General features: G+C 42.9%; 1 protein-coding gene across 1 annotated transcript in view; it reads left to right on the top strand.

Moving 5' to 3' along the window:
- The window catches only part of LOC124270524, a 26,815-nt gene extending 12,673 nt beyond the window's left edge, over window positions 1-14,142 (top strand). The window contains exons 9-11 of the mRNA XM_046705543.1: window positions 7,190-7,348; window positions 10,283-10,426; window positions 12,770-14,142. Of these exons, the coding sequence (XP_046561499.1) occupies window positions 7,190-7,348; window positions 10,283-10,426; window positions 12,770-12,993 (527 nt within the window). The 3' untranslated portion in view covers window positions 12,994-14,142. The remainder of the gene's footprint in view (window positions 1-7,189; window positions 7,349-10,282; window positions 10,427-12,769) is intronic.

Genomic DNA, 14,142 nt, shown 5'->3' with positions numbered 1-14,142 from the left:
GCAATGATCTTGCTATCGCAGACAGCAGTCCGTGAAGTTTATTTATACTATTTTTTCCCAGAAGAATCCTCAATGGCCAGTGTTTCCGTTTACCGGTAATTACCGGTATTTTACCGATAAATATGCCCTGTACCGGTAATTTCAAACGCTGTCGGTTCAGTGTAGCGGTAAAAATCATATACAGTTAAGTTGGCTATTAGACTAGTGGTGGTAATCATACGTTAAAAACATGCTGAGCAATAAAATCATCTGACTTTTTGGTCTCGTTTGTTGTCTTTTCACCACGGAAAAAAATTGATAATGGAAATCCCTCTGATGTATATACAGAAGTCACCAAAGTAACCTTGACATGCCGATGTTCCATAATTCTGATTGGCTGAGAAAGCGATTCGCAACAACTCGTGTTCTCTCTGTCTGGCGGAAAGATACTCAATGGCATTGAGTGGCTTATTGAATCCGCACTCGGCTCATATCCAACTGGGTTAGGGTTAGATAACTGGACATGTTTTTGATGGCCACAAGGACTTTCAGTTATCAAAGACGTCAGAATCAATTGGTTGGTTAAGATTATTGTCATAACAAAATATTGGGTAACCAGTAAACTTATAGGTGTAAATATTTATTAAGTGTGAGGATGAGTATAAGAAAGATGGCAATTTGCTGGAGTTTCGTACCATGGTACCGTGATTGGAGGTCAGCTTCGTGGTAACTTACAGCCATGTGCTGGTGTAGTGTGTGTCACAGTACCCAGATGGGAGACCACCTTGGTAGACTGACTTACAGCCATGTGCTGGTGTAGTGTGTGTCACAGTACCCAGATGGGAGACCACCTTGGTAGACTGACTTACAGCCATGTCCTGGTGTAGTGTGTGTCACAGTACCCAGATGGGAGACCACCTTGGTAGACTGACTTACAGCCATGTCCTGGTGTAGTGTGTGTCACAGTACCCAGATGGGAGACCACCTTGGTAGATTGACTTGCAGCCATGTCCTGGTGTAGTGTGTGTCACAGTACCCAGATGGGAGACCACCTTGGTAGACTGACTTGCAGCCATGTGCTGGTGTAGTGTGTGTCACAGTACCCAGATGGGAGACCACCTTGGTAGACTGACTTACAGCCATGTGCTGGTGTAGTGTGTGTCACAGTACCCAGATGGGAGACCACCTTGGTAGACTGACTTACAGCCATGTGCTGGTGTAGTGTGTGTCACAGTACCCAGATGGGAGACCACCTTGGTAGACTGACTTACAGCCATGTCCTGGTGTAGTGTGTGTCACAATACCCAGATGGGAGACCACCTTGGTAGATTGACTTACAGCCATGTCCTGGTGTAGTGTGTGTCACAGTACCCAGATGGGAGACCACCTTGGTAGACTGACTTACAGCCATGTGCTGGTGTACTGTGTGTCACAGTACCCAGATGGGAGACCATCTTGGTAGACTGTCTTACAGCCATGTGCTGGTGTAGTGTGTGTCACAGTACCCAGATGGGAGACCACCTTGGTACACTGACTTACAGCCATGTGCTGGTGTAGTGTGTGTCACAGTACCCAGATGGGAGACCACCTTGGTAGACTGACTTCCAGCCATGTGCTGGTGTAGTGTGTGTCACAGTACCCAGATGGGAGACCACCTTGGTAGACTAACTTACAGCCATGTCCTGGTGTAGTGTGTGTCATGGTACCCAGATGGGAGACCACCTTGGTAGACTGACTTACAGCCATGTCCTGGTGTAGTGTGTGTCATGGTACCCAGATGGGAGACCACCTTGGTAGACTGACTTACAGCCATGTCCTGGTGTAGTGTGTGTCACAGTACCCAGATGGGAGACCACCTTGGTAGACTGACTTACAGCCATATGCTGGTGTAGTGTGTGTCACAGTACCCAGATGGGAGACCATCTTAGTAGACTGACTAACAGCCATGTGCTGGTGTAGTGTGTGTCACAGTACCCAGATGGGAGACCACCTTGGTACACTGACTTACAGCCATGTGCTGGTGTAGTGTGTGTCACAATACCCAGATGGGAGACCACCTTGGTAGACTGACTTACAGCCATGTGCTGGTGTAGTGTGTGTCACAGTACCCAGATGGGAGACCACCTTGGTAGATTGACTTGCAGCCATGTCCTGGTGTAGTGTGTGTCACAGTACCCAGATGGGAGACCACCTTGGTAGACTAACTTACAGCAATGTCCTGGTGTAGTGTGTGTCATGGTACCCAGATGGGAGACCACCTTGGTAGACTGACTTACAGCCATGTCCTGGTGTAGTGTGTGTCACAGTACCCAGATGGGAGACCACCTTGGTAGACTGACTTACAGCCATGTGCTGGTGTAGTGTGTGTCACAGTACCCAGATGGGAGACCACCTTGGTAGACTGACTTACAGCCATGTCCTGGTGTAGTGTGTGTCACAATACCCAGATGGGAGACCACCTTGGTAGATTGACTTACAGCCATGTCCTGGTGTAGTGTGTGTCACAGTACCCAGATGGGAGACCACCTTGGTAGACTGACTTACAGCCATGTGCTGGTGTACTGTGTGTCACAGTACCCAGATGGGAGACCATCTTGGTAGACTGTCTTACAGCCATGTGCTGGTGTAGTGTGTGTCACAGTACCCAGATGGGAGACCACCTTGGTAGACTGACTTACAGCCATGTGCTGGTGTAGTGTGTGTCACAGTACCCAGATGGGAGACCACCTTGGTGGACTGACTTCCAGCCATGTGCTGGTGTAGTGTGTGTCACAGTACCCAGATGGGAGACCACCTTGGTAGATTGACTTGCAGCCATGTCCTGGTGTAGTGTGTGTCACAGTACCCAGATGGGAGACCACCTTGGTAGACTGACTTCCAGCCATGTGCTGGTGTAGTGTGTGTCACAGTACCCAGATGGGAGACCACCTTGGTAGACTGACTTACAGCCATGTGCTGGTGTAGTGTGTGTCACAGTACCCAGATGGGAGACCACCTTGGTAGACTGACTTACAGCCATGTGCTGGTGTAGTGTGTGTCACAGTACCCAGATGGGAGACCACCTTGGTAGATTGACTTGCAGCCATGTCCTGGTGTAGTGTGTGTCACAGTACCCAGATGGGAGACCACCTTGGTAGACTAACTTACAGCCATGTCCTGGTGTAGTGTGTGTCATGGTACCCAGATGGGAGACCACCTTGGTAGACTGACTTACAGCCATGTCCTGGTGTAGTGTGTGTCACAGTACCCAGATGGGAGACCACCTTGGTAGACTAACTTACAGCCATATGCTGGTGTAGTGTGTGTCACAGTACCCAGATGGGAGACCACCTTGGTAGATTGACTTGCAGCCATGTCCTGGTGTAGTGTGTGTCACAGTACCCAGATGGGAGACCACCTTGGTAGACTGACTTACAGCCATGTGCTGGTGTAGTGTGTGTCACAGTACCCAGATGGGAGACCACCTTGGTAGACTGACTTACAGCCATGTCCTGGTGTAGTGTGTGTCACAGTACCCAGATGGGAGACCACCTTGGTAGATTGACTTGCAGCCATGTCCTGGTGTAGTGTGTGTCACAGTACCCAGATGGGAGACCACCTTGGTAGACTGACTTACAGCCATGTGCTGGTGTAGTGTGTGTCACAGTACCCAGATGGGAGACCACCTTGGTAGACTGACTTACAGCCATGTCCTGGTGTAGTGTGTGTCACAGTACCCAGATGGGAGACCACCTTGGTAGATTGACTTGCAGCCATGTCCTGGTGTAGTGTGTGTCACAGTACCCAGATGGGAGACCACCTTGGTAGACTGACTTACAGCCATGTCCTGGTGTAGTGTGTGTCATGGTACCCAGATGGGAGACCACCTTGGTAGACTGACTTACAGCCATGTCCTGGTGTATTGTGTGTCACAGTACCCAGATGGGAGACCACCTTGGTAGACTGACTTACAGCCATGTGCTGGTGTAGTGTGTGTCACAGTACCCAGATGGGAGACCATCTTGGTAGACTGACTAACAGCCATGTGCTGGTGTAGTGTGTGTCACAGTACCCAGATGGGAGACCACCTTGGTAGACTGACTTACAGCCATGTGCTGGTGTAGTGTGTGTCACAGTACCCAGATGGGAGACCATCTTGGTAGACTGACTTACAGCCATGTGCTGGTGTAGTGTGTGTCACGGTACCCAGATGGGAGACCACCTTGGTAGACTGACTTACAGCCATGTGCTGGTGTAGTGTGTGTCACAGTACCCAGATGGGAGACCACCTTGGTAGATTGACTTGCAGCCATGTGCTGGTGTAGTGTGTGTCACAGTACCCAGATGGGAGACCACCTTGGTAGACTGACTTACAGCCATGTGCTGGTGTAGTGTGTGTCATGGTACCCAGATGGGAGACCACCTTGGTAGACTGACTTACAGCCTTGTGCTGGTGTAGTGTGTGTCATGGTACCCAGATGGGAGACCGTCTTGGTAGACTGACTTACAGCCTTGTGCTGGTGTAGTGTGTGTCTCAATACCCAGATGGGAGACCACCTTGGTAGACTGACTTACAGCCATGTGCTGGTGTAGTGTGTGTCACAGTACCCAGATGGGAGACCACCTTGGTACACTGACTTACAGCCATGTGCTGGTGTAGTGTGTGTCACAGTACCCAGATGGGAGACCACCCTGGTGACTGACTTACAGCCATGTGCTGGTGTAGTGTGTGTCACAGTACCCAGATGGGAGACCACCTTGGTAGACTGACTTACAGCCATGTGCTGGTGTAGTGTGTGTCACAGTACCCAGATGGGAGACCATCTTGGTAGACTGACTTACAGCCATGTGCTGGTGTAGTGTGTGTCATGGTACCCAGATGGGAGACCACCTTGGTAGACTGACTTACAGCCATGTGCTGGTGTAGTGTGTGTCACAGTACCCAGATGGGAGACCATCTTGGTAGACTGACTTACAGCCATGTGCTGGTGTAGTGTGTGTCATGGTACCCAGATGGGAGACCACCTTGGTAGACTGACTTACAGCCTTGTGCTGGTGTAGTGTGTGTCACAGTACCCAGATGGGAGACCACCTTGGTAGACTGACTTACAGCCATGTGCTGGTGTAGTGTGTGTCACAGTACCCAGATGGGAGACCACCTTGGTAGACTGACTTACAGCCATGTGCTGGTGTAGTGTGTGTCACAGTACCCAGATGGGAGACCACCTTGATAGACTGACTTACAGCCTTGTGCTGGTGTAGTGTGTGTCATGGTACCCAGATGGGAGACCACCTTGGTAGACTGACTTACAGCCATGTCCTGGTGTAGTGTGTGTCATGGTACCCAGATGGGAGACCACCTTGGTAGACTGACTTACAGCCATATCCTGGTGTAGTGTGTGTCACAGTACCCAGATGGGAGACCATCTTGGTAGACTGACTTACAGCCATGTGCTGGTGTAGTGTGTGTCATGGTACCCAGATGGGAGACCATCTTGGTAGACTGACTTACAGCCTTGTGCTGGTGTAGTGTGTGTCATGGTACCCAGATGGGAGACCGTCTTGGTAGACTGACTTACAGCCTTGTGCTGGTGTAGTGTGTGTCATGGTACCCAGATGGGAGACCATCTTGGTAGACTGACTTACAGCCATGTGCTGGTGTAGTGCGTGTCATGGTACCCAGATGGGAGACCACCTTGGTAGACTGACTTACAGCCATGTCCTGGTGTAGTGTGTGTCACAGTACCCAGATGGGAGACCATCTTGGTAGACTGACTTACAGCCATGTGCTGGTGTAGTGCGTGTCATGGTACCCAAATGGGAGACCATCTTGGTAGACTGACTTACAGCCATGTGCTGGTGTAGTGCGTGTCATGGTTCCCATATAGGAGACTACCTTGGTAGACTGAGTTACAGCCATGTCCTGGTTTTGTGTCGAGGACAGTTCTCTTGTATCACATTATGAATCAGGATCTGGATCATTTTTGTTTCAAAATCATGTGTATCATAAGTAGCCGTTGTCTGATACCATTGTTGAAGATGTCATAACAAACCTATAGTCTTTAACAGGTCCAGCGCATTCATAATAAACTGAAATAAGTCATCATATTAATTGTGGATTTGTCCACACTTCTGGTTGTAATTGACTGTAGAATTGCCTCCCTTAGTCATCTGATCTGGTGATTGTGGGTTTGAATCTCTGATTTAACCTGACAATGATCTTTGGTTTATCACGGCCATATCTTTGTTCATGAAAACATCCACATCATGCATTATTTTCAATACTAAGATGCCTAGCGGTTAGAACAATCGAAAAACAACAACATTATCAGACAATAAAGGTATAGTTTTTTGATGACGTAACAATTGAATGACGTTATCCCGTCACTGCGAGATTCTAGTGTGCCTCCTCGTAATCGAACCATTTTACATTACGTCACAATGTAAGCGACGTCACGATGCAGGCCAGTTGATGCAGGTCAGTTGTCATCGCCTCGTACAACCACCTACAGTAAACTACTCCGTTGCATCCCGTTTCTTGGTTTGCACTTGCTTCACGCAGCTAACATCACTGGTGGAAACATTACGTTTATGTTTTACGACGGTTAAAATGTGTCAATTCGACTCACAAGTTTTCAGCGACACGGACACGTTCGCAATGTTTACATCCACAATGCAATCGTGGAATGTACTGACTACTCAGCTTCATCTGGATGTACTGATCTAAACTTACATTGGTAGTAGAAATGCGACGTTCATATTGCCCCATATGGTTTACGTTAATGACAGATGTAATTAAAATAATTCAGAGAAGATATTTAGTCGAAACGTAAACCGTCATCAAACTGTTGTCATTTGTTTTTTCTGGTAACTTTCGTAACGTAGGGGGCAGACACATCAATAGAACAGCTCACCAGTTAGCCCTGTGCGAGGATTCTTAATTTAGGTCACCAACACCGTCGTTTGTTTTCTGCCTTAAATTAATCGTAATTATGCTTAGAAAGTATTAAATTTGGCATCTTAGAAAAGAAATACAGTTTGTTCTACCACCATGTATAGTGTAATAAAGCACACTTTCGCCCTGAACTATTATAAAGCATAACTATAATAGTTCAGGGCGAAAGTGTGTTTATTACACTATACATGGTGGTAGAGTGAACTGTATTTCTTAAACCTAATACATTAATCTTTGATGTTGTTATATGTCTGTAATACAATGTTATTCTTACAGAAGCCACAAGATATTCATGTCTGGTGACAAATAGCACACCAACTAGAAAAGATGTCCGCTTAATGCCTGAAGTAGAGATTCCCAACTTTGTGACGGACAGGAAACAGACAGCTGCTCCCATCACGAAGGAGACAGTCCTGGACAGTGATAAAGACTCCTGTAAGTAGTGTTTGTTGTGTCATGAGTAGAATAGCAACTTTATGTGAACCCCAGCTGGGAGGAAACCCTAAACATGTACCCAAATTGTACTTCACTGAGACTTTAACACAAATATAAAGTTCATTTTAAAAAAATGTTATTGATGAGGTGTGGTGGGGTAGCCTGATGGTTACAGCATCTGCTTGTCACGCTGAAGACCCGGGTTCAATTCCCCACATGGGTACAATGTGTGAATGTCCCCTGCTGTGATATTGTTGGATATTGGTAAGACTAAGAGTGACATAAAAACTCACTCACTCGTCACCTTTATTTCTGTGACATGAGTAAAGATGAAATGAATCTTGGTAATATGATCCGACAAAATAAAGACATCAAAGGTATATTACTGAATGGCCAAGAGTATAACCTAGGCCAATATGCCGATGATACTCAACTTTTTCTTGATGGCTCCGGGGCTAGTCTGTAGGCAGATATGGAAACATTGAATATGTTTTATCAAATGTCTGGACTCAAAAAAAAAATTACCGCCTCCGTGGTGTAGTGGTTAGAGCATCCGCCCGGAGAGCGGAAGGTCGCGGGTTCGATCCCCGACCGCGTCATACCAAAAGACATTAAAATATGGTACTTGTTGGTCCCTGCCTGGCGCTCAGCATTAATGGGTACAAGGACTGGTCGGCTCGGAGTCTGTATAATGTGTCTGGGTGGGGTATTCATGCTTCACTGCAGCATGGTATCTCAGTGGGCTAGCACTATTAAACCAGCTTCAGTCTGGGCTAGTACAAGCAGCCGAACATACACATACACACGCATGCACGTCGTCATATGAGCGAAATATTCTCAAGCACGACGTTAACCCAATTTCACCTCACCTCACCTCTGGACTCAAAATGAACATTGAAAAGACTAAAGCTATCTGCATTGGCTCTATGGCAGGTAACAGGTTAAAGTTATGTGAACGCCTTGACCTTGATTGGCACTCTGGCAACTTTGAAATCTTTGGCATTACACTAAAATCAAATTTGCAAGACCTTTGGGTGATAAATACAAAAAGCGAATGGAAACAATAAATAGAATCTTGGCTTCATGGAAGCATAGATCATTAACTCTAATTGGAAAATTAACTGTGATTAAGACTTTAGCCCTCTCTACCTTAGTACATATTTTCTCTTCTCTTCTGAATCCCCCTCAAACATTTATTAAGAACATTATTATGGAATGGGAAGGTAAAAAGAACCTGTATGGTTAGGAAATATGAAGTAGGCGGGCTTAGAATGATTGATATTAATGCATTTATTCAAGCCTTGAGGTTATCACATTTAAGAAGATGTATTCAAAGTCCTAATTTCAAGAACCCAAGTTACTTTCCTATATAGATGAAATATTCACACTAAGTGCCATTGTTGATACTCATATTCACTGTATGAACCCTTATTGGCAAAGTGTGAAGGCTTGGGCAAACTATGTAAGAATAGAAAAAGAAATTTCTCCTAATATTAATGATATTTTGTCCCAACCCTTGTGGCGCAATCATCATTTTAAATATAAAACCTTTTTGATTAAACAATGGTATAGTAAAGGAATTTATTTTGTAAAAGACATATGTAGCAATAGTGGTCTAATGACTTTTGCTGAACTGAAGAATGTTTTTGATATTAGCGGTACGTGTTTAGATTACTAGTATCATAAATTGCTATGCTGCATTCCTCCTAGTTGACCCCACACGGGTACAATGTGTGAAGCCCATTTCTGTTGTCCCCCGCCGTGATGTTGCTGGAATATTGCTAAAAGCGGCGTAAAACCAAACTCAGTCAGTCAGTCCTCCTAGTTGAAAATATTGTATCAATGACCAAACATGTATCAATAATTCAAATGTGGTATTAGTAGTAAGCTAACAGACATTCTCAAACCTGGTAAGGGTTCTAGATTTTTCTGCGATTACATTATTGCTTGTGACGAGTTTCCACCTGTGTGTAACAAATGGGTTGAAAACTTCAATGTGGTTTTTCCTCCCTGGAAGGATATATTTCTTCATTATAGGTATTGCACCAAGGATGTTAAACTACTAGAATTCCAATTTTTAATATTCTTACATCGCATAATCTACACAAAAAAGGAACTAAAACAGATGAAACTAGCTGCTTCTGTAAAACTAACAGTGAAAGCTCATCACATGTTTTTCTAGAATGCGAGCATGTCAAAGAAATCTGGTTGAGTGTGGAATTATACTTGAACTCTTTTCTCAATGAAGAAATAAAAGTGACACTTTGTGCTATTCTTTTTGGTTTCCCAGCCAAATTTAATTTAATTAACCACTTACTCTTGTTATGTAAAAGACATGTATTCTTAAGTAGTCTTAAAAGTACAACCCTTTCAGTTGAAACAGTAATAAAAATGTTCAAACAGATATATTTTATTGTAAAAAATGGCTTCCTCTGTCAGACATCTATGAAGATGTCACCTGACTTTATGTCTTTCAAAAACATTATACCCCGGTTTGATCATTCTTATAATACGCTTTGTGTCTATATGCTTTGGCTGTATAGTTCTTATCCATTTATTTTTATATTTTTTTTCTTTTTTATTTTTTTAACTTTCACTTTCACATTTCCATGGTGTCTGACATTAAAGTGGTGCCTTTTGCATTTCACAGATTTTTGGCATTTGTCTTTCGCTTTGAATGTATTTGCCATAACCCTGTAACATTATTCATTCACTTTGACAATGATTTGTCACCCATTTGTATGTGAACATTGTCAGTGATTGTTTGAACTCAGAACTGATGCTCATTCGCTACTCATTTGTATCCATTGTCAATGATTTCAGACCTGCTTGTAACCTGATTTGCTGGAATAAATAAATAAATAAATAAATAAAAAAAAAAAATAAATAAATAAATAAATAAAAATAGATGAAATGAATCAATTTGTTTTTCAGCGGATTCTGACTCTGATGAGGAGCAGTCACAAGGGCAGCCCAAAACTACTGATTTTAGAAACATCGCACAAGGCCAGAAGGTCAAGGTGTATGCCGTCAAGGACTTCAGTGCTCGTGCCACAGATGAGATCTCATTCAAAGCAGGTATGTATGTCTAGTCAGACAAGCCAATCAAGCTAACATTCAATTCCCTGATCTCCACAACCTATATCGCTCATTAGAAGTAAACTGATGGAGGTGGTATGAGCTTTAGCATTTTGTACAAGTGTACTGCTCTTGTATGGCGACATGCATGAATGTGTTTGGCTGCTTGTACTGGTCTAAGTTTTATAGTGCCGGGTGATATTTAGTCTGTCTCACAGTCCCTGAACACCATTATTTCACCTTCCGCCCATCCCTTTCTGATTGCTAAAGCCCTAAATGAAGCATGTCAAGATTTCCTGAGTTTCAGCCTTTGAATCTCTCCATCTCACTGGGACTCTTTTTCAATTTGAAGGGAATTGTTTGTTTGTATCAAAATTATGTATATTCAGAGACAAAGCACCAGTCTAGGCGGCGTACAAAACGATCTTAGCACTAAGGTGATTGTAACTATCATACCTTAACATACACTTACGACTGTTGTAGTGCTAAGGTTACAGCGGCACACTTATCCACTGAGTTACAGTGGTCTAACATTCATATCTTCAGACAAAGTATTCTGACAGAAACCTACAATTCCTTGCTTTACCATGTTTATGTTGAGAGCCAGACAAGGTAATAACAAGCTCTACAGTTACCTTTTAGTTTTGGGTAAGACATGGAAGGGATGAACCCCTAACTGGCACTCCCATGGACCTTCCTGTGCTCAACCTTCTGCTACGATGGAGACTACAGACTGAATTGGTTGTGAGGAGGACCCAATATATTTTCTTTTCTGTTTTATCAAACAAACTCTTCAATAGGGTATTGAACAGTTTGTTTGAAAGATTAAAATATATTGAGTTCACACAAGCTGTTGATGAATTGGATTCATGTAAAGATGAATGTTTTTGGACAATGTATCCAGTGTATTTCTGTCAATAAAGAGAGAAGACAGGGATCATTGTGACATTGCGATTTCTTCATCAGTAGCTATTTGATGTCAATAAAGAGATGTGGGATGGTGTTTGATAGTTGAGACAGGGGAATGAATGAAAAGCTGATCATTGATTTACATCAGCATTAATAGATCTTTCATAGAATCAACAGTATTATTTATACAACCATGTGCTTTACAAAAGCTCAATACCAGTGCTTATGAACTCAGGAAAACAATATTGACCAAAGCTGTATAAGGTCAATGACTGACTGACTGAGTTTGGTTTTACGATCTTTAGCAATCTATTCCAGCAACATCGCTGTGGTAAGTGAGTATAGGGGATCACCTTAGAAATGGGTATAGGAGTTACACATTGTACCCATGTGGGATTCGATCACCTTAGCCTTCACGACTGTGGTAAGTCTATTCTTCGTGTAAGAGTTACTGATTATAGCGCATCACGCTACGACTGTTTCTATTTTATACCATTTAGATCACCTTACCCCACTGTGGTAAGTCTATGTTATAGTATATTGACCAAAGATGTATAAGGTCTATATGTTATATAGGAGTTGCATCACCTTAGCGCCTTTCGACTATTGTTTTATAGGAGTTACGATCACCTTAAGTTGACTGTCTATGTTATAGTATAGGAGTTGCTCACCTTAAGAGACTGTGGTAAGTCTATTTTATAGTATAGGAGTTACCATTAGAGACACTGTGTAAGTCTATTTTATAGTATAGGAGTTACAATCACCTTAGCTACTACTGTGGTAAGTCTATTTTATAGTATAGGAGTTACGATCACCTTAAGCTATTAAGTCATTTTATAGTATAAGAGTTACAATCACCTTAGCGCTACGACTGTGGTAAGTCTATTGTATAGTAGCACGACTGTGGTAAGTCTATTTTAAAGTATAAGAGTTACGATCACCTGTCGTAAGTCTATTTTATCTATGTTAGTATAGGAGTTACACCTCATCACCTGTAAATCTATGTTAAAGTATAGGAGTTACAATCACCTTACTTATAAAGCTTTGCTGAAAGTCTATGTTAAAGTATAGTACCCTGGTGTTTCATTTTTCAACTGAATTTTCACTCTCAAACTGTGGTAAATCTATGACATTCCCAACTATCAAAGTAGATTGTATTTTTTTCACCTGTGTTGTCTTATGTTTAAATATTTCAGCAAAACGATTAAGTTTACTATCGGACAAGGATGCCAGTTTATTAAGTTTACTATTGGACACGGCTGCTATTTTGCTAAGTTTTCTATGAGACACGGACGCCTTTTTTCTGTTGTCACAGGAAGATTTTCCTGTTTGAAGAAGACAAACTGACTAATGGCAGTTTCAGCCCATGTTCCAACAATCATTAAGTGAATAGCTTGCCAGTTTTCCTGATATGTTATATTTGGACTATTTCAGGACGTAAGATCTATGTGACTGAATCTGCTGTTGCCGGACGTGTGTATGGATACACCAAGAAGGGGAAGCTGATCAAGAGGAGGACATACGGCTACTTCCCCGAACAACTCGTGAGCACCAACAAGACGTTCAAGGTCAAGCAGACCTTCCTGAAGAAGAAGCTCTCCAAGCACGTTCCCCATGATAGTTCCAAGAACATCAGCTTCCTGGGGAACTCTGGGTAGACAGCTTGCAGACATTCTCCATGTCTCCAGGACTAGCATCTCGGTAAACCTGCACCAGCCACTGGATCCATTCCTGCTGTTCTTGCAGTGTGAATTACCAGCCTTTGATTTTCATCAACATTCTACCAGTTATTAAAATGTCAGTATGGGGAAATGTGTAAACGAGGTAATTTCGTAATGCTTAGAAACAGCCAGTCCAGCGCCAGTGTTAATGGGCATGAAGACATCTTTTCCATCTAAGAGTCTGTTTGGTGTTTCTCTTGCTTGTCAAATTTTCCAAATTTTTGAATTCCGCCCTAATCCATCATAATCAGTTGGACTGGTTGCTATGTTGTTGATGTTGCCAACCCGACATTGAGGCTACTTTGTAACTTCCATACTGATTGGTACATTAGACCTTGTACCATAGCCAATCAAATTGGCAAATTGAAATCAAGGGAGGTAACTTGTGATTGCAAGAACCACAGGACTGTATCCTGGGGTTGATGTAGGTTTAACTAAATGCTGTCCTGGAGATAGAAAGGATCACCCCTAACAGACTTGGTTATGAACTTGATATTGACTTCAAACTGTGATATGATTTTTTTATATTTGTTGATTTGATTGTTACACAGATATATTTTTTACTGTTCTTATATGAACGAAGTGATCTGTGATGCGTCTTTGATAATATTTTAGGATATACATAGGAATGATCATTGGTGATTTATTGAGAATTTTATTACCATGCTCAGATATTCAGCGTTTAATGATGAACTGTGTGAATGAATGTTATGGATGAAGATATGAATTGTGTCTTTAATGTATGTTTTTCCTCAGAACATATGAGTTACAATAGGACAAGAAACTTATAATTTCCGTGTTAAAGTTGTAATTACTAGTGACATCATTCAATTTACTGGTTCACACTTTTATCTGTGGTTACATTTGCTAGCCTGTAGAGCTGTGTATCACCTGATATCTCGTGATACGATACAGACTGATAACCCCAAAGTCACTACACAGCAACAGATAGAAAGGAATGATGAAATCACTGACGTACGCAGGATGTTTTCTCAGAAGTGTTGATACGTTTGTCCATTTCCATCTGTGAGACAGAACAGCTTCACACAATATGTGGGGTGGTGGGGTAGCCTAGTGGTTAAAGCG

Source organism: Haliotis rubra, unplaced genomic scaffold (assembly GCF_003918875.1).
Source record: "Haliotis rubra isolate DU_JTF1 unplaced genomic scaffold, ASM391887v1 Scf1522, whole genome shotgun sequence".
In the NCBI taxonomy this organism is placed as follows: Eukaryota; Metazoa; Mollusca; class Gastropoda; order Lepetellida; family Haliotidae; genus Haliotis; species Haliotis rubra.
The sequence above is the reverse complement of the archived record's forward strand: the minus strand, read 5'-3'. Positions and strand labels throughout refer to the sequence as shown.